General features: G+C 37.2%; 2 protein-coding genes and 1 long non-coding RNA gene across 3 annotated transcripts; 2 read left to right on the forward strand and 1 right to left on the reverse strand.

Annotated features, from left to right (window-relative positions):
- The first annotated feature begins 434 nt into the window (after window positions 1–434).
- LOC126599254 (uncharacterized) lies at window positions 435–3,057 on the forward strand. Its single transcript, XR_007615049.1, has 3 exons — window positions 435–522; window positions 618–710; window positions 2,752–3,057. It is a non-coding gene; the product is annotated as an uncharacterized LOC126599254 (long non-coding RNA).
- A 2,999-nt stretch (window positions 3,058–6,056) lies between these two features.
- LOC126599252 (DNA-directed RNA polymerases II, IV and V subunit 12-like) lies at window positions 6,057–7,928 on the forward strand. Its single transcript, XM_050265603.1, has 3 exons — window positions 6,057–6,232; window positions 6,333–6,425; window positions 7,708–7,928. The coding sequence occupies exons 1-3, from the start codon at window positions 6,190–6,192 to the stop codon at window positions 7,728–7,730; spliced, it is 159 nt and encodes a 52-aa protein (XP_050121560.1). The 5' UTR covers window positions 6,057–6,189; the 3' UTR covers window positions 7,731–7,928.
- A 738-nt stretch (window positions 7,929–8,666) lies between these two features.
- Window positions 8,667–12,551, reverse strand: LOC126599236 (leucine-rich repeat receptor-like tyrosine-protein kinase PXC3). Its single transcript, XM_050265579.1, has 2 exons — window positions 9,390–12,551; window positions 8,667–9,291 (listed from the first exon to the last, which is right to left on the reverse strand). The coding sequence occupies exons 1-2, from the start codon at window positions 11,728–11,730 to the stop codon at window positions 8,966–8,968; spliced, it is 2,667 nt and encodes an 888-aa protein (XP_050121536.1). The 5' UTR covers window positions 11,731–12,551; the 3' UTR covers window positions 8,667–8,965.
- Between the last annotated feature and the right edge of the window lie 9,252 nt (window positions 12,552–21,803).

The following is a 21,803-nucleotide window of genomic DNA, read 5'->3' on the forward strand; positions in this document are numbered from 1 at the left end:
TTAGTGAGTTAAATAACTAGAGAATCGAAGATGATGGAGACTATACCACAATAATTATTTTCTGCCACTACGATAAAGCGTCATCTGCATATATATTTTAATATTAATAGGCCAATTGCGTGTAGCAAGAGGCTACTAGATATATGAAATTGCCACCCTAAAATGGCGAAACTTTCATATGCCAATAATCCCCTTCCTTTCAACTCTTGAAAATGATAATTTAATTAAGAAGAGAAAATAGTAAAAATGCCCCATCCCACGTTTTTTTTTTCTCCACGTATGGAAGTAGTTTTGCTGACCTTTTCTTTTGAATTTTTTGAATCACATATTTTAAATTTAAAAAAAAACAAAAAACAAATGAAAGGGAAAATTGCATGGCAATAGGCTAGTATGTATTTAAAAAGGAAGTATCCCCGAGACTTATTCCGCTTAAACAGAAACAGCAAAACCCTAGGCGGTAGAAGCCTATTGGAGTTGCTCTCATGGATCCTCAGCCAAAGCCAATCTACTACATTTGTGGAAGTATTGATTTTCCTTTTTCTTTCTTCCTCTTCTTCTTCTTGAGGAAATACAAAAGAATTTCCGATATTGAGTTATTGACTGTGTTGTTGTTGCAGAGTGTGGGTTGGAGGTTCAGTTGAAGCCCAACGACTCGATGCAGTGCCGCGACTGCGGTTACCATATTTTATACAAGAAGCGTGCTCGTCGTAGTAAGTCCCTATACTTGTTCTCTACATATTTTACCAAATCCCATCCACTAATTGTTATAATATTTGATTTCCCAGTAACTTATTTTTATTAGGGTTTGCGTCTTCGTAGTATGACATTAGTTCTAGTTTGTTGCAAAAAGTGGACATGGTTTTGCGTCTGGAATCCGTGTTTGTTCACTGTCAGCATTTAGTTTGTATCAAACTTACTCTGTGATCGAACGTTAGCTTTAATATTGGCAGCTGAGCGAATTTATAAGTTAAGTGGTTACGAAGAACTTAGAACTCGAGGAGTATTTATCAATAATTGCTAAAATTTAACACTTAATTTCATAAATGTCATTTTTTTTAATTATAAAATCTTTCAAATATATAAAAAAACTCACTTAAATAAACGTAAATATCCTCAAAATGAAAGCCAAATAAATATAGGTGGCAAAACCATCACTCCCATGGTTGAGTTTTGATTGGTTTGTGAGATCTGGAATAATTCAGAACTTGCTATAATTATAGATTAATTAGATTTGCGGGTAATAGAAGCAAGAATTAAATTGGAACGATCCTCTTGTGAAAACTATTATTGTTTAAAAACTTTGTTGTCCAGCAAATTTAAGAGAAATTCGTAAGCATAATTAAATTGAAATTTGATTTCAATGAGTTAAAAACCTCAACTAATATCATGTTTGCTAAGATGATTGTACAAAGCATATTCTACGGAGACGATATTGTATCAACGGTAGTGATTGAGTTTCAGACATGAGCGGCAAATTTTCAAGTATGTACTCAATTAGTTGATTGTTGAACAACACCCGCAACTGCTCCACGATATTTACCAACTTCCCTCGCCGCCTCACACTTTTTACAACGGTCTAGAGTAGCTCTATTCAAGTGTTTTGGATTTCATGGGTATTTAGGTCTTTTCACATGAATTTTTTGCTATATTTGAAAGTTTTTATAAAATGTGACATTTATGAAATTGGGTGTTAAATTTCATTTACTCAAACTCGAGTAGCTTTATTGGTGAATCCTTCCAGTTATGTGCTTGACTACTCTGATCCAATATGCCCAATTTAGGTTCAATCAGGTGTCGTTGTCTTATCGTTATTTTCTCAATTTTCACTAGGTTTTTATTAAAACTTAAAAACTTGGTCCAATTCATTCTGTGTTCGTCTGTTGCTATCCTTTCGTTATAGGATGGTGAAATGCTTTACGTTTCATACGTCCTTTATCTTGAGTAATTAGTAGCTATTATCTTTGCAGTACTAATCAAAAGGCCTATTACACCACATGAACGGAAATTACTTGTATGTAAAGTGATAGGCGGCACTGTAGGAAATATTTATACTGATGCCAGATGGTGATATTGACCATAGTGAAGAAAGCTTTCAGTTAGTTTTTAGAGTTCTGGCTTAATATGGGTTTATGTGCACTTAACAGATGGTGCTTAGCCCACACCAAGATGAACCAATATTACTATTTGATCACCGAACTTAATCAGCGAGAATACCAAATCAAAGTCCGGTAAAGCGTTGCACATTATTTGAATTTTGTTGAACTATCTGCTGTTCTCGGTAGCCTTTTGATAGCATGTAACTTGTGAGTCAGTCCAACGTTCCTACTGTTGGTGTTGTGTGTGTGCCGTTTGCCGTTTGCCTTCTCTCTTAATCTTACCTAACCTTTGGATCGTAGCCTTCTATTTGAATCCTGTGGTTGCAAAATAATTTTATTTATTTTTAATATTTTAAGCTAAACAAAATGATAAGAATTATGCCTTTATTGTGCTAAACTTTTTTGCCTCAATTTTCTATGATGACTTCTCCTTCTCCCTCTTATCCTTCTTCTCTCTTTTCATTCTCCTCGAACCCTACAAGGAAGAACAAGCCAAATGATATGTTGAGAAACCCTTGAATCTTGGCATATAAAGATAAGCTGTTGTTTGTATTAAATGGAAACACAAAATTGGTGGTTGAGGTCGCCCAATCATCTATTGTTCTCTCTATGGCAATATTCTGAGATTGATAACGAATCATGGTTGTTTCTGTAGTTATTCAGCTTGAGGCGCGCTGAAGAAACGCACACGGAGCTCTCGGCATGGCAGCAGATGACGTGAAACGAAGATGTCGCTTAATTAGGCCCCCTCCTTTCTTCAATAACGAGACTTTACTCCGGCAGTGTAATCTGGTTTAACAAACGCAGCCTTAGTGGCATAACAAGCGCACATATTGATAGGTAAATATAACGTTTGACAACGATTTGAACATCGAGACGTCTCTTTGGAGCATTTAACTGAGATATGGTTTGACAAATATTCAATTTCTTTCAAAGATTCTCAATTTTGGTTTCTAATTCATTTTTTTCCGCCCCCATTTTCTCCCCCTATACATTCTCTTTAGGTTGAATAATTCAAAGTAGAATCGACCGTAGTGTACAAAAGATGAAAATGGGCTTGTGAAAATCATTTTCCGAATTCAATTTTGTTGGCCTTCACCAATCAAATGTATTCGGTGGTAAGTTCAGCCGAAACTTTAGAGGGTCACTGAAAAACTGTCAAAAATTATTAGTCGCTCCACTATAAACACTGGAGTTTGGTATCAGACGCAAACTCAAGATGTGAAGCACCCTACACCATGCTACATCCTCGACGGTTGGGGGAGTTGTGAGGTTGGGGATGGAAAGTTAAAAAGGTAACATGCTTGTTTAAACCATCAACTATAAACAGACTTAAAACTACCAATAGCAGAGACTACTATATAAGTACAAACTCGCATAATCATGTTGATGGACTGGCCCTCTACCGGTTTTCACTTGTGTTCGTCATGATTTGATTGTTCTTGTTTGTATTCCTTTTAGACATGGATCGGAAGAGAAGGTGGAAGATTGTGATAACTCTAATTGCAATAGAGTTAGAAAGAAACTACATTTCTGTGCGTCAATGATATTGTTAGCTGTCATATATGCTATGACGACGTAGTACTGTGAAAATTTCTATCTTAAAAATCGTACTCTTTCTAGACAGATACTCGTTTGAGAGTGATAGATTGATATATAAATCATAGTGATATGATGTGTGTGAACGAGCCTTGAATGTATAGAAGAACCTTCGGTATATTGTGTGAGTTGCTTCGCACTCGCGGAAGGTTGAGGATGTATGGTTCAGTATCTATAGAAGAGTAAGTTTGTATTTTTCTACACATTCTTCCCATCATGTAAATAATTATTGAGATTGCATTTTTAGGAGACTGTTATAATCTCTAGTTGGAATTTTAAGAATTTTAACTTTGTTAAGGTTGGCATTTTAATTTGGACTCATACTTTCCTGGATGACTTTGTGGATGCATCTTCATATGACTTTCTTATTATCAAATTTGTGGTTCTTTTATTTGTTTGGATTAATTACATGCAGTGTTGAATAAATGGAACTTTAAAAACATAAATAAATATTTTAAGTCCAAACCAGTCTTGTACTAAGCAATGGACTGGATTTAAGTCCAATTCAGCTCAGAGTTTCACCAAACAATGGACTCGAACTCAAAGCCTAACCAATCCTTTCCAAACTAATCTTATTCCTAAGATCCAATCTCATCTAGTCCACCAAACTGGCCTTTAATATTTGTCCTAACTTGGAAGCCTGGTGGTTTTGCCTCGTCAAATCCTACATCCTTTGTGCACATTTGGTATGAGATGTGGATGTGAAGATTAAATTGAATTGGAGTTGGATTTTTAAGTTAGAGCCTATTCAACCCCCCTACTTTTTTCCCTCTCTCTCTATTCTCTTTTCCAGGTTGGATTGATACCATCCTAGAACTTTCACAGGTATTCAAGTAATCCGGTAAGAGATCATTGGAATGCTTGAATAAGGGTATTAAGATATCTTACTGGATTAGAAGGATATAGTGGTGCAAATTGGAATTTAGTGAGCACATATAGTAAGTCCACAAGTGGATATGTATTTACACTTGGTGGAGCAGCTATGTCATGGAAATCATCTAAGCAAACATGTATAACATGTTCAACAATGCAATTTGAGTTGATAGACTTAGATACAGCTACAAATGAAGCAGAATAACTTAAAACATTTTTTGGAAGACGAAGTATGGCCTAAGCCTGTAATTGCAGTACATATACATTGTGACAGCATGGCTGCACAAGGTCGAGCCAAAAATGTTGAATACAATAGCAAGTTGAGACATATAAGGTGACGACACATAATTATTAGACAGTTAATAAGAAGAGAAACTATTTCCATTAATTGACTGTATTAAATCTAAAGAGAACATTTTCGATCATTGGACTAAACGCCTACCAAAGGATCAAGTGACATTTACATCAAAGGGACTAGGTTTGAAGCCAATTCAATAAGTTAACACATGAGGGAAACCTAACCTAGCTAATTGGAGATCCCATGGTCTAGGTTCAATAGGCAAACTAGTTGGAGAAAAACAATATGTTGCATGTATGTCGAAGAGGGTGAATAATTATTCTTGATAATGTTAATATCTTATGGTTAAGATAAATAAAACAGGATATTCTTAATTACCATTATCTATATGAGAATGATGTGGGGTCGTATATTTGAGAATTGTTGTGGCTACACTCTTCAAAGGTCTCATGAAATCATGATTTGCTCAAGATTCAAAAGAACACAACCATATGAATTTGAAGTGTGTTAAGATGTGATATGTGTGATACTTATTTTTCAAATTACTACTGAGAATGATTAGTTCAAGATGTTAAAATTCACTGCTTCATTTAATAAATCAGATGAGTACTAAATAGAGAAGGTTCAAGTTTAAAAAACACATATTACGATGCATATCAAATTTAAGTTCTCTGAAATGATGTTACGTTTGTAATTTATTTCGTATCTTATAATTTATTCAGATGTGGGGTATTACTAAGGTTTGAATAGGAAATTGGGGTTATTGTTGAAACTTATGGGGAACCCATGGACCTTGGGCTTAAAACCCGAATCCATTTTAGCCCATCGTTTACACTTCCAAATAAAAGGATTTATGTTTAAAGGAATCCCTTAACAAGAGATAAAAGAGATCTTCATTTTTCTAAAAAACATAGGAACATCATTTTAACTGTTAGATTGGTTTTTAATGAAATTATGTGATTAAAATTGTGTGATGGTCTAATTTAATTTTAAGGAAAACTAATGAAAAGAGTTTAAAAATTTTGAGGTTTAATGATAAGAATAAAATAAATGGTAAAGTGAATAGTACCAAGATTGACTTTTTAGTGTAAAAATGTGATTTTTCGTTAAAATGAACAGTACAAGAGCTTTTCGTTAAAGTTTCCTTAATTTTAACCATACAATTTTATTAAAACCAATCCAGAATATTCTATTTTTTTAGAAAAATGGAGATCTCTCTGACACAAGGGTCCGTATATTTAAAAGGACGAATCCCCGCTATTATTTCCCTGAAATTGAAACAGCAAAACCCTTGAAATTAACAGCCCTATTCGAGCTGCTCCCATGGATCCGCCGCCGCCAGAGGCCGTCTACTACATCTGTGGAGGTATTGGTTTTCCATTTCTTCGTTCTTCTTCTTCTTGAGGAATTACGTACAGAAGAATTTCAATTTTTAAGATTAAATTAGGGTTTTTATGTTGTTGTAGATTGTGGGATGGAGGTTCAGTTGAAGTCCAATGACGTGATTCAGTGCCGCGAGTGCGGTTACCGTATCTTATACAAGAAGCGTACTCGCCGCAGTAAGTCCCTATATCCGTATATGCTTTAATTGTTGCGATATTGATTGATTTCTCCAAAAGGTGATTCTTTGAATTTATTTGGGGACTGGATAAACAATTCTCAGTAATCGATTTCGGATTGACAATTGTGGATACGGTAGAAGGAGTCGAATTTTTTAGCTTACTGATTTTTGTTTCTAGGGTTTGTGTCACTTTTCCAATTTCGGAGTGTGGCGTTAGTTCTAGTTTGTTGCAAATGGAGGACTTGGTTTTGGGTAGGGAATTTGTGTTTTCTGCACTGTCATTATTTAGTTTGTTTCGATTAAGATTATGTGACGGAATGTTTGGCAGTTGAGCAAATCCATAAGTCAAGTGTTACAGCTGAACTGAATCCTTACCATCCTTAAGAAGGGTTAATCATTGCATTTCCACCCAATTATTTGCTTGACTACTACTCTGATCCCATAGTCCCAATTTAGGTTTGATCAGGTGTCACGGGGGTCTGTGTGTCCTATCCTTTGGTTATTTTCTCAGTTCATATGATATCACTAGGTTCTTATTAGAACTTAAAATTGGGGTCCACTCTTTGTTCGTTCGGTTGCCAAGCTTTTAGTATAGGGTGTAGAAATGCGTTCTTCATCTTTTAATAATTAGTAGCTGTTACTTTGTAGTACTAATCAAAAGACTTATTACACCATAGCAACAGAAATTACTTGTAAGTAAAGGGGATAGGCAGCACCGGCACTGTAGAAAATAGTTATATTGATGCCAAATGGTGATGTTGACCGGAGTGAAATAAGCTTTCGGTTAGCTTTTTGGGTTATGGCTCTGAGGATTTAACAGATTGTGATTAGCCTACACCAAGATGCACCAATACTACTATTTGACTCAATCACTGAACTTAATCAGTGAGAATGCCAGACCAAAGTTTGGTAAAGAGTTGCAGCCAGTTATTTGACTTTTTTCAATTCCAAAACCGAAATCCAAAGAAATATGAAAAAAATTGGATGGGAATTGGAACGTATTTAATATTCCGAATCCGATAATTCTGAAACGTGCATAACTCTATTACATACACGTAATTATGTATTTCCGAAACTTTTTGGAATGGAATTGGAAGCATGTAGCAGTGTTGAATGCGTTCTTGCTAGCCTTACGATGGTGTATGACTTGTCGGTCCAAAGTTCCTTCTGCTGGTCTTGTGTGCGTGTATTTTTGTTTTTGTTGGTTAGGTAAATCATCTCTCTCTCTCTCTCTATGACGATATTCAAAGATTGATAATGACTAATGGTTGTTTCTGCAGTTGTTCAGTACGAGGCGCGCTGAAGAACCCAGGCGGGGCTCTCAGCATGGCTACAGATGACGTGAATGATAGATGGCGCTTGTTAAATAGCGCCATGTTTTATACAACTTGTACTGTACTAACGCGAAATAGCCCAATCGGGCAAGGTGTGTAATAAACGCAGCCTTTAGCGGCATTGAGATTCGGGTTGGCAAATATTCATTTCTTTCAAGATTTCTCAATTTTTGTTTCTTAATTCAGTATGTTAGCAACATATCCGTCGATTATGTATCGAGCATTATATTTGAAGGGAAATGAATGATTTGCACACCCCCTTCTCTTCACCTGTGCATCTCTACTCATGTATAGCCTTTTGATTGACCAAATTAAAGGACATGAATTAATGCGGGTGTGCAAAATGTGAAAATGAGTTTTTGGAAATTGTTTTCTTATTTCAGTTGAAGGTTTGAACCCAGAGTTCCTTTCGGTAGATAGTCATCCGAAAACCTCTGAAAAACCTCAATATTTATTTATCTTTGTATCATTTAGGATTAGTTTGGGGTTGCTGTGCAATGGAAAAAGAAGAAAAAACTTTGTTTTTAGAAGCATGGTAGAGCTGCTTTTGCTTCCTATTGATTTTGACTCATAATTTTGAGAAAAGTTTTTTTTTTTTTTTTTTTTTTTTTTTTTTTTTTTTTTTTACTTCACCAAACACAATTTTAGTCACTATCATTTTTTAAAAAGCTGCTTTTAAAAAAAAATTCAGCATAACCGATTTGTGGCTTGTAAAATCCTCATTTCAGTCAATTTTCCAATTATTTATCCCTTAACTAGAAACAGATGGCCTCGATGCCCTCAACAAGCTTAAGTGGATGGAGAACTCCCACACACCAGAGCTTGGATCTGATGCATTCGCAATTTACTAATTTAGGGTTTAAAAATGATGGTGATCTGCGTGATTTGAATCAGATTTGGGTTAGTTTTTCTTGCAAAAAGGTGTGAACTTGATTAAAGGAGAAGCCATAGACATGAACCTTCACATTTAAATCTCAAAAACCAGGAACTAGAGCATTATGATTTGGATCTAATATGCAACAGAAACTTAGACTAATCCTTTCCAATGGGAGGACTTTCCCTGCATTCATCCACCCCCTCTTCCTGTTTCAACTCAAATCAATTACTACCGCCTTTTCGCTTCATTTCTCGGACACCCGAGCAAGAATATGGATGATCTGATTGATGGGTTCGGGGCATAGAAGACTCAATGACTCACTATCCATCAGTGTTTCTTTATTTCTTGCAGCATTTCCACTACCTTCTTCATTTTTGGACGTTTGGCGGGTATGCTGTCAGTGCAGAGCAATGCAATCTTCAGTGCTGCAAGCATTTCTTTCCTCCAACCGAAGGACACTGTGCTGAGCCTTTCATCGAGAATCTGCTCTGGGGTTTCGCCTCTTGCGGGAGCATTATGCACCCACTTCACCAAATCTACCCCCTCATCAAAGGCTTCATCTACTGGTAATTTGGTTGTAAGGATCTCAAGCAAAACAACACCGTAGCTATAGACGTTCCCAGGAGCTGTAACTTGCATTGTATATGCATATTCTGATGACAGAAGAGAGGAAAAGCACTAAACTAGATTAGAACACTAACAAAACTACCAAGTGAAAGGAATGAAGAATGAACTGTACCAAAAAATATACCCGGAGGAATGTAGCCAAAGGAGCCTGCAACTGCACTGATACTGGCTGTGCCTCTGGTTGGATCCAAGAGCTTCGAGATCTCAATCTCTCCGACCAAAGGCTTGAAGTTAGCATCCAAAAGAACATTACCAGTAGAAATATCGAGGTGGATAATAGCCACATGGTGAAGGAAAGTCAATCCTTCTGCTACTCCAATGGCAATAGAGAGTCTTTTGGGCCAGTCAGGTTCATATTCGGGCAGCTTGGTGGATTCATGAAGAAGCTGACATAATGTCCCATAGGGTAAGTAATGATGCAGCAAAAGAGCAACATCCTCGTAAATAACAAATCCGATAGGACGCACTAGGTTGTCATGACAGAGTTTGCTCAACCTTTCGAGCTCTCGAATCATCTTGTTCTGGTGATGAATGATTGTCCTGTCCATAGATTTCAGTCTCTTCACTGATATAATCAGCCCCGATGGCATAACAGCCTTGTAAACTGTGCTAAAAGTCCCAGTACTGATCTTGTTTGAATCCTTCATGGTTGCTTTAACAGCACAATCAAGATCTATTGCTTGTTTGAGATTCTCAACAAAGATATTGCCTGCTGCTATCGCCGGTAGGTTGTTGGCTGCCTCGTCTTCAGTCCCTGCAGCTTTTTCTGCCTTCTCCTGTCTCTCTCTGAGCATAAACAGCAGGACAACAATGGTTACCGATATAAAAACTGCCAAACCAGAACCGATAACTGCCAGTACAATCCTGTAAGAAACCCTGTGATGGTAACTTGCACGGTCACCACCATTAGCATTTGCACATAAGGAGCTCAGTGGTTCTCCACAAAGCCCTTTATTCCCAATAAAACTTGTATTCGGACTCTTCTGGAATGGCACGAATGTTGGTATCTGGCCAGTGAACAGATTGTTTGAGAAATTAACCTCTATCAAGCTTAACATGCCCTTGAGTGCAGTTGGAATGACATCAGACAGCTGATTGTTGGAGACATCAAGAGAAACCAGCTTATCAAGTTTCCCTAAATCTGCAGGAATAGGTCCATGGAGATGATTGAAGCTTAAGTTTAAGGCAATCTGTAAGTTTTTGATATGACCAATTTCCGGAGGGATACTGCCAGTGAAATAGTTTCTTCCCATCTGCAACTCAAGCAGTTTAACACAGTTTGCAATCTCATGAGGTATTTCACCCCGTATCGAATTCTGACCCAACAGCAAGTATTGCAATCTCGACATGTTGCAGATATCACTTGGTATGGTACCATTGATTCTATTATTGGTCAGATCAAGCTTGTTAAGATTCTTGCAATCGAGAATTGATTTCGGAATATCTCCAAACAGACTGTTGTCGGAGAGAATTAATTCCTGCAGATTCATGAGCTGGCCAAGCTCCGGAGGAATTCTCCCGGTAAATCCATTTGAGGCTAAATTTAAGAGGGTGAGATTGGAACACTTAGAAAACTCTGGAGCAATCTCACCAGAAAGATTGTTATTGTCAGCCTCAAAGTATGTAAGGCTACTAACATTCCCAATTGCATGAGGAATGCTACCTACAAGATCATTGTTACCAATTCGAATACTCGAAAGGCTACTGCAGTTTCCAATTTCTTCAGGAATATCCCCACTTAGTCTGTTCTGGGTCAGAACCAAAAACTCCAGCTTCCCTGAAGCAAAAATGCTTTTGGGAATTGGGCCTTCTAGCTGGTTAGAATGCAGATTCAATGATTCGAGCTCAGAAAGCGACCCTAGATTATCTGGGATTTTACCCTCCAATGCATTCTCATAGGCAGTAAAAACTCTCAAGTTGGTGAAATTCCCCACCCACATAGGGATAACACCACTCAACTTATTACTTGAAATTTGAAAATTCTCTAACTTTTCTAGGCCCTGAATTTCATCAGGTATTTTTCCTACAAGAAAGTTATTGGAGAGGTTCAATGATCTAAGGTTTCTGAGTTTACCCAGCTCCGGCGGAATTGAACCTCCGAACTTATTCAAAGACAAATCAAGAAATTCAAGCTGTGACAAATTTCCAAAAGCTAAAGGAATTGATCCATGGAAATCATTGTAAGAGAGGTCAAGCCTCTTCAGAGCCTTGAGCTGAGAAACAAGAGTCACATTACCTCGGAGGTTGTGGTGCGAAAGATCAAGCTTTTCGACCATAGAGTGGTTTAAACCGCATCCAATGCCGGGCCAAGAGCAGTAATCTGAACTGTTGCCACCCCATCCGAGTACTCCGAGCTCTTCGGTAATGGCGAGCAATGTAGCTTGATCATAAAGCTGAGCAGCCACAAGATGGGACTCGGATAGAAACCCAACAAGAAGAACACAGAACAAGCACAAAAGCACCATTTTTTGGTTGTCTGGAACACTTCCCTGTGGAAAAGAACTCAACTTTCTTCTCCAAACTCCAAAACAGTGACAAGGGCATACATAAAACCCTTCAACCTCCAAAACCCAACTTTTTTTTCTTCAATGATTTAGTTTTCAGCTTCTGAACTTGCAACCAAATGTCAGTTTTTCTTCTTCTTGCTCAGAGAATCAAACCCAGAAAACCATTGAAGGCACTCGCATGAAAAACCATGACCCCAAATCAGCTGTCAACTTTTTTGAGAAAACCCATTTCAGCATTGCATCGGAGAGCAAACCCAATCCCTTAATTTGTAGGGGTATCCCTCAAGTTTAAGATGAACAAGTAAAAAGGAAAGCACACCAATCAAGGGGCCTTTTTTTTTTCAGGGTTGCAACTGATTGAATACCCAAATGAAAGGAAGAGCTACTGCTACAGTAGAGTGCAGAGAAAAAAACAAGAGGAAGCAAACAAAAGAGGTAAGAAGACGATTGAATTATATATGGAACATGGGTTGTGATTTTGTACATGGATAGTGCCCATATCATATCATTTTACTTACAGAAAGAGAAGCCATGATTGCACAACCAAACATGAAATGAGTCCAGACTCCAGAGACAAAGGCTTTTGTGAGAAATGGGAGAAAGAGTAAAGACTAAAGAATACAGAGTAGAGAGAGAGAGAGAGAGAGAGAGAGAGAGAGGTTTGAGGGTCTGAGACTCGGAACCGAAGGGAGTAGAGGAATAGGCAAGGAAGGGAGAGAGAGGGATGAAATTCTCTGTCACGTAGGCTTTCACGAGAAATGGGCAGTGATGAGTGAATGACCTGCCTGCATAAGGCTTACCTGGAAAGGGATTCTCTCCTGATCCCTCCTATCAATTCCATCCAATCATTTAATTCGAATTCTTAAAATTTAATCCAACGGTTATAATTATGAGACATTTTCAAAAGTTATAATAATTTTAGTCGGTTAATCAAATTTCAAGAGTCTGAATTGGATGATTTGGTGAATTTAGTAGAAGAGATTCGGAAATGATCTCTTTCCAGCGGATTTGGATTCTCTCCTGAACTTAGATGAAAATTCAACCGTTATAATTATTATAACTTTAAAGGAACCCTCTTGTTTGTAATAGTTGGATTCCAAGGGCAGGAGGATCCTTTTCATAACCTCTGGAGAGGATCCAAATCCCTTTCCGGCTTACCTGGCCACTACTGCGCATGTCATGCATACCATACCATACCATATTAATGAAGAACTTATATACATACATATAGTCACACATATACATATACACGCCTTGTAGCATATTAATATGAAGAAGATTAATATCTTCTAAATATTATGCATATTAAAGTGAGGATTATTATTTTCAATTGAAAAATATTACGAGCTAGAATTAGATTCTCATTTTGTTCCTTTTGTAAATAAGAAATTTTAGTTACAGAAAAATACTACCATGCACACTCACATATTTTATTTTTCTACATAATTGGTATCAATTTTTTATTTATCTTTTGATTATAAAATGCGAAAGAAAATAGAATAAGTGCGCGCATATAACAATCTAGCAAAATCTCGAATACTATATATTAACCTAAAGGTGCATCAATTTATAACTTCTTTTTTTGTCAAAACATCAATTTATAACTAAGCATAAGTCAAGTTGGTCATATATGTGTGGTCTATGATAGGAAAAGGAGATTGTATGTGTGTATCTGAGTGAGTAGTATGTGTATTTAGAATGATTAATTAAATTAATTTAGTACTCAAAACATGTAGGGCCAACTGCTCGACCATATTCTTTGTTTGCCAAATACATAAATTCAGGTTGTTACCTGTGCTTTTGAGAGCACACTAAACTTTCGAACTTTAGTTTGAGAAAACCTCTTACTAGTTACTACTACACTTGGCAGTGGCAGGCATCACTCATTGTCTTGACTCTTTTGTACAGTTTCCTTTCGGCTATTAATTTCATGTGATTGCATTCAAAACGCTTTTCAATTGTTAAAAGAAAAATGACATACAAAATTGTGGTCAATTCGGTAAGAAAAATTGCAAAATAAATAGTTATAAGTGACCCAGTAGAAACGAAGTGAACTGCGGTTCTTTAATAAAATAAAAAAAATGTGAGAGGTTCCGAAGGTAAGTCTGCATGACTGTAGTCACGAGCAGAGTGAAATTTCTCATAACCTCTCTGAAACCAAAAAAAGTAAATAACCGTAGTTTACCACCAATTATTCCCTTTTAGAAAGAAGAAAAAAAATCATAGTGTGATTTTTGCACTTCTATTTTCATCTTCGACACTCGCTCATTGCTTTTCAAAAGCTATTTTGTTGAATATTTTAGAGAAAATCCAACAAACAAAATAAAGAAAAAGAATTCGAAAATCATTTATCCAGAAAATAAAAATAATGTAATATGTTGAATTTAGAAGGAAACAAGTCCAAGCATAACCCACACAAGTAAACCTAGGATTCCTTCCATGTGGGTTATATATCTGTTTCACATAATGTGTATCCCTTCAAATAGACGTTTCAATGTCTATGAGTTTCAACTTTTGACCGTACCCAATGGTCGATCCATCACTAAATTTTCCCACTCTCTTTAGAAACCTCCAAACTAACTTGGTCTAAACAAGATGATTAGGGTGATTAAGAAGCATTTTAGGGAGTGTTTTTCTGCAGAAATTATGGGAAGATGACCCTACACTAATCAAATGGTCGTCATGGAGGAGTGTCTTTCTTCTGAAATAAGGTAGGGTGAAAGACCTAAACATCTTTTTTAATTTTTGGGTAACAACAATCAAGTTAAGTTGATGTTCTCTGAGATAGCATGAATTTTATGTCACCGATTCTCATCAAGTATATGACAAGCAAAATTATAGGGTTCCGGAGTATCGGATATTCTGAATTTTTTAATCCGTTAAATTTTTTATAACAAACTAAGATGGTATTAAGAGACCAGATTGACAATCTGATAGTTTAATTTGTGTGTAGACTAATATATTATTTCAAAGCGTAATTCAATACACTATTTTATCACGCTTTGCACACTTCTTGTTGGATCCTCCTGATCGGTGTTAATGGACTGCTGAATTTTTATTCAACGACTATAAATAGAGAGGCCCTCTAAAGATCCAAATCCCTTCTTGTTAACTTTAATTGTTAATTTTATTTTAATTGTTCAACCTTACAATTACCAAAATAGAAGAATGTGTATAAGGTAAGAATTTGTGTGTGAAAAACATTATTTATTTTGAATTTTATGCATATTTTCCAATGACAATACAATGCCCTTTGCATACTGAAGTGGGCTACAAAAGCACCTTTTGGTAAAAGACAATCTCTTGAAGGGAGAGTGGGAGTGGAGAGGGAAATCAGATGCATGGTCCGTTATGTCATATGGGATGAATGATATATCAAGTAACGTGTCATAGTGACAAAGCTGTCCAAAAGGAGATGGGACAACATGTAAGGACTACGACTGTGGAAGGCAGGCTCCTAGGTCTTGCAGCTTGTTGCAGTTAGTGCACTCTAAATCTTACAGAAATAAGTGTTGCTAATTAGTAGGGCACTATTTTTGCCCTTTAAATTTGGGATTCGGATTCCCTCCTCAGCTCAAAGTGAGGATCCTCTTGACCAAGGAGTGTGGATCATTAGATGAAAATTCAACGGTTATAATTATTATAATTTTAAAAGAACTTACCTATTTATAGCTGTTAAATTTTTATACAACGGCCTACATTTCTTGATCAGGAATATCCTCACCTTGGATTTAGGAGATGATCCAAATCCTTAAATTTAAGCATACTTGCAATTTTATATATTATTTTTTTAAATATTATAATATCATACATAAACTTATATTTTAATTATAATTTTATACATAATTTTCGCATTAGTAAAATTTTGTATAGTCACGATTAACCGTGACCACACAAACAGAAGGGCACCGAAAGTAGGAGGGTAGACAATCATTGTCCCATTTCCAAACTTTGGAAAGCACAATTTGTCTTTTTAATTATTTTTAATTATGTTTGTCTTAGGAGAGGAATTTATATAAAATGAGTTTACTATCATGAGACATTCAATTCAATAATGCATCGCTATGTGAAAATAAACTTACAAATGACCTTATATTTTTGAACTAGAACATCAAAGTGACAATAAACACGTTTTATGTAAGTTCTCTTCCTGTATCGGTGTCGTCATCCCTCACTCACATTATCTAATTTAATATAATATGGGTCCTAATTATGTCATATTTCCTTTTGCACCAAGAGTTCTAAAGCAATGGAGGGAAAACAGATGTTGCTGGAAATTTTATTGATTAGGATTCGATTCATTTGGCTATCAAATGAAAGATGGTTGGTCGTTTTTTTTTTATAAGCCAAAGTGGCTAGCAAAAAGTTGGGAGGGAACTCGCCGAACATGATTAGTAGACTCTTTTTGCCTAATTGTTTATATCTAATGGGATCCACAACAAAATCAAAGAGTTATAACACATGCATCATACATCGTTGAATCGGATAAATATAAGAATGAGAACTTAAAATATCAAAAGCTTATCGGTGTTAAAGTACATTTTTTTTTTTTAGTATATTTAGACTGTTTTCGGCATTTATGGGATCAAACAAACGTGCGTTTGACACATTAGGCGGTCCATGACATTATTTGTAAGAGTAAATTGTAGCAATGATCTCTTACCTTAACTCAATTGGAGCAATAATCCTTAAACTAAAAATCCATTAACATTGGTTTCTCAACTCATCACAATGTGCAGTTATGGTCCATCAACTAAAAATTCATTACCATTGGTCCCTCAACTTTAATCCAACTAGAGAAATGATCCATGAACTTTAACACAATTGGAGCAATAATCCCTCAACTTTAACCCAATTGTAGCAATGGTCCTTCCAACATAACTCATTTTGACAAAATTGTGACGAAGTTGATGAAAATGACCATAGCTACACGTTTTGATGAGAGGGATCCCAATTGTAGCAATGGTTATTCCAACATAACTTATTTTGACAAAATTTTGACCAAGTTGACAAAAATGACCATAACTACACATTTTGATGAGTAGAGGAACCAATAGTAATGAATTTTTAGTTGAGAGATCATTGCTCTAATTTGATTAAAGTTAAGAAACCATTACTCTAATTTAATTAAAGTTAAGAGACTATTTCTACAATTTACTTTATTTGTAAATGACGTTCTTTTAGTGTGTGTATATATATATATATAAATACATAAAGGCCACACAAAAAGTAACTTATATAAAGTGGGGTGTTATGATTTTATATAGATTGCTTTTTTGTTTTTGTTTTTGTTTTTTTGGAGACTCATGATCGAACGGACCGTGTGATTTGCTCAGAAGGTTTAGCCTCCTAAGCTCAGGAGAGGATCCTGATCCCTTTCCTTCGACCTCTCCGACAATAAGTTGCATCCTTCTTGTCCAAATTCAATCATTCTACACAAAACAAAAACTACGACAGGCCAACTTGAATAATGTCATCAATCGAACATAAACATCGGACAAGATTAAATAAGAGTATGTAAGAGGCTAGATGGTGAAATCATATCTTCAGCATCACTTTTTCTCAGCCGTAGAAATTTGTGTGATCTAAGAATTATTGAATTTGTAACTTTTATTCAACCTCTTGGACAATAAGTTGCATGCTCTTGTCCAAATTCAATCGTTCTGCAAAGACAAAAACAAGTAGGTGGCCAACGTGAATAATGTCTTATGGTGCATGGGACCGCCCCACTAATTGCTAAGGGACTCACTCAGGGTGACAAGTAGGGACGGACGTAGCATGTCTTTAATTAGGACTATTGGCTGAACTCAACAACTACATATTATATCATATGAAGGCGATAAGCTAGATGGAAAGGTCAGAAAAGTCGCATTGGAAAACATTTCTTCTAACATTAAGTACTTTCTTTTGGTTTTTTATTCATTCAGTACAACTACCAGCACAAATTAGGGAAAAAAAAATAAAATAAAGCAACAATCATCCCATCTCATGATGAACACTCATGCGACGGGGCCCTAATTACGTTGAATTTTTGGCATAAAGTTTACATTGTTCTCCAAAAAGTTTACATTGTTTTTTAGTTGATTCCGTTTTCTACAAGCTAATAACATGTTAATTATATATTTTGTAAGCCGTTTAAGTCTTTGATCAATGGTAGAAGCGTTCGTCGAGCATGAAATGTTTTTCAACATTATGAAATTTTTTTACAATATCATTTTGATCATTAAATTAAGAATCAAAATCTACAAATTTCTTTTATAAAATGAGATATAATCACTTTATCAGAGTCTGTTGATGCACAAAACCGGAGGTCTTGGAACAACGTAAATTTGACCGTGAATCTGCATGAAATGTAAATAACACAAGCTGTATCGTGGTTCACCCCAAGGTTTGGGCTACGTCCACACTGATTGTATTTCTCTGAGAGTATTTGTGAGGGAGAGAGTGTGAGAGCTTTGCTCTAGATAGGAGAGGCTTCGGGTTTGTGAGGGTGAGGATGCCCTTTTATAGAATAAGGGCTCCTCCCCTTTTTACATATTTGCCCTTTCCTTTATTACATAATTACATTTGAGTTCCCTGAATATTTGTACAAGATCTAAATACGGATGCCCTAAATATGGAATAAACAGTAGTCCCCCAAGTCTTCAGTCAAGAGAGTCTTTTGGCTGGAGACTTGAAATTCAGTCCATGTGTGGGCCGAAGTAACTAGATGTTGTCTTGAACTGATGCTCGGTATGAGGTAGTGCTCGATCTGAAATGATGCTCAACTAGAAGTAGCACACGTTGCTCGGCTGCTCGGCTCGTGGCTTATGTTGCCTTGGTTAACTCGGCTTGTGGCGTTGAAGGTGAGGGAGTCCCTTTTATAGAATAAGGGCTCGCTCATCAATACATGAATGATGGGTTAGAGTTGATGCTCTCTAATTATGGTGAGGGAGTCCCTTTTATAGAATAAGGGCTCGCTCCTCAATACATAAGTGATGGGTTAGGAGTGATGCTCACGGCGAGACGGTTGCTCAGCTGGCGGTGTTGCTCTCTAATGAAGGTGAGAGAGTCCCTTTTATAGAATAAGAGCTCGCTCCTCAATACATAAATAATGGGTGCTCTCTAATGAAAGTAAGGGAGTCCATTTTATAGAATAAGGGCTCGCTCCTTAATACATAAATAATGGGTTAAGTCCCCCAAGTATTTTTCATAAGGCCCAGTTGAGGCCCAATATATGGTACATAATGTAGTCCCTCAAGTCTTCGATCAATAGAGTCAGTTGGCTGTAAACTTCAAATTGAATCCATGTATGGGCCAAAGTGGCGGTTGTTCAGATGCGGTATTTGTATACCCTTCACTGAAGCTTTGTAGGTGAAGCTTTGCAAGTGAAGCTTTGAAGTTAGAGCTCTGTAAATGAAGCTTTCGAAGCTGGAGCTTTTGTAAATAAAGTTTTTGAAGCTAGAGCTCTGTAAATGAAGCTTTTGAAGCTAGAGCTCTGTAAACGAAGCTTTTGAAGCTGATTGACATGAGTGATGCTCATGAATGTTTATGTTGATTAACATGAGTAATGCTCATGGATATTGCCATGAGTAATGCTCATGGATATTGCCATGAGTGATGCTCAGGAATGTTAACATAAATGATGCTCATAAATGTTAACATGAGTAATGCTCATGAATGTTGACATGAATGATGGTCATGAATGTTTATGTATGATTGTTATAAGTGATGCACATGAATATTTATGTATGAATGACATGAGTAATGCTCATGTATAATTTGGAGTACTTGGCGTACTTTTGATCACCTGGTTGATGGCATGAAGGAGAGTACGGATTGTACATTTCATCATCTGGTTGGTGGCATGAATGGCTAGTTGCCAAATGATATTAGAGTATGGGTTGTACATTTCATCACCTGGTTAGTGGCATGAATGGCTAGTTTCCAAATGATATTAGAGTACAGGTTGTATATTTCATCACCTAGTTGGTGGTAATAGCGGCAGATTGTCGAATAATTGTGGAGTATTGGGCGTACTTTTGATCACCTGGTTGGTGCCAATAGCGGTAGGTTGCCGAATAATTTTGGAGTACTGGGCGTACTTTTGGTCACCTGATTGGAGCTATTTTGGGCTTATGGGCCTTCGCCCTCTACACAACATTTCATCCCATTTATTTTGGGTTTTGCCTTATTTTTTATTTTTTATTTTTTTTATTATTTTTATTACCCTCTGATGAGGTTTATATAGATATCTCCGAAAGATACGAAAAATAAATTACATCATTCTGGTGGGGTGTTTTTTCCTTGCTTTTGCAGTGTCCCCATGTGCCTCCCTTTTGTTTTCGCTTTCGTTTTCTCTTTTCTTTTCTGCTTTTGTTTCTGTCTCTCCACCTAGCAGACAAAAGGAATCGTGATAGATAGAAATAATAGGAAGCTTATCTTTTGTTTTTCTTGATCTCCCCGCTCCTTGCTTTTGCTTGCTGTATTTCTTTTCTCTTTTCTCTTTTGGAGATTTCAGACAAGGATTGATAATAGAGTTAATAATGAGAAAAGAATCTTATCTTCTTCCTGTTTTCCACCAGTGCTCGTGGTATTCACAGGAGATGGGATCTTGTATCTGGAACTGAGCCAATGCCTCTTCAGTGACGGACGGTGGAGAACAGAGATGGACAGTGTAGGCAAAGTTTTGGTAGCTTTTTGAAAGATCACTGGTTCCATCGTACGTTCAATAACTTTAGCATGAACCAAATTATCTTGATGGCCTGTGGATCTGCGACCTGCCCTGAAATTGGGTCCACTGCGCTCGCCATTTCCCACTTCATCTGATCGTTTATTCACACCTCGTTTCTGCGGTTAAATGATTTTTCTTAGCCGAACATACAGAGTGAGAATGCCGAGCTGTCAATCATTCCGATCTTGGATGAGACCTTTGAACCACCAACAATGGAAGCAAATGGCTTTTTGGGGCTTGATACTGCCCCAACGAGATAGTCGAGTTCCTTCTGCAAAAGGAAACCGGCTACAGATGGCCTCAAGAATTTTATAACTCCCTCAGTTGAGGCATGAGCTCTATGTGCAGTCCAAATGCATCGTTAACATAAAGATCTGCTAAGGCAGCAAGCTTCTTTGCATGCTCAGGAAGAAGAAGAAAACCACCTTCAGGAAGTGAAGCCACCAGCTTCTCTATTTTTAGACCAATAGAATCATCAGCGTCGCATTCGTCGTCCTCGTCGTTATCGTTGAGAAGCTGTTTCTCTAACTCTTGTAGCTTATTGCTAAACATCTTCTCATAGTCCACACCTCGAGTCTGAACCAGGTTATTCTGAACCGGATTGTTATGAACCAGATTATGAACATACGACATCACAGGTGGTTCTGGCTGGTTAATGGGCTGAGGGCGAAGCTGCTGAGGCATAGGCAAACCGAATTGTTGATGAGGCAAAATCGAGGTGGACGAAAACAAAGACTCGGAGCCTGAAATTGATGACCCAGATAAGAAGTCTATCGGGGATAACGGCGAAATAAGAGAGGTGTGCTGGAAAGTTTTGGGCTTGAGGGAGCGGAGGGAGAGATTTTGGCTTGGATTCTGGTGGAGGTCATAATGGTTATGCTACTGGGCTTGGAACTCATGACCCACATCCTACCATCCACCATCGGCTCCACCGTCACCATGTAGAGGTTCAACGCTGCCCTCAACAGCCGCGACGTAGAGACCGAAGTTCTATCGCTTTCTTCGATGCTCTGTGAGTACGAACGCACACTTTCTTCTGACTCTAATTTCTCATTGGTCACTGCGGGTGAACTCAGACGGCGAAGAACGAACCAAAGCTCAGAGCTAGGTCGACCCGGTGGAGGCGTAGAGGCCGTGGCCTGAGATCGAGACTGAATCGCCCACAACGTCCAGTTTTTTTATTTTTTATTTCCGATCGATCAAACCTTAGCTGAACCAGATTGAATCATCGGACATCGTAAGGCCACCTCAGACAATTACTCATACCCCTAAATGTCAAGCCTGGGTACAGCAATGGCATTGTTCACCAACGGTCTAA

Source organism: Malus sylvestris, chromosome 14, assembly GCF_916048215.2.
Source record: "Malus sylvestris chromosome 14, drMalSylv7.2, whole genome shotgun sequence".
In the NCBI taxonomy this organism is placed as follows: Eukaryota; Viridiplantae; Streptophyta; class Magnoliopsida; order Rosales; family Rosaceae; genus Malus; species Malus sylvestris.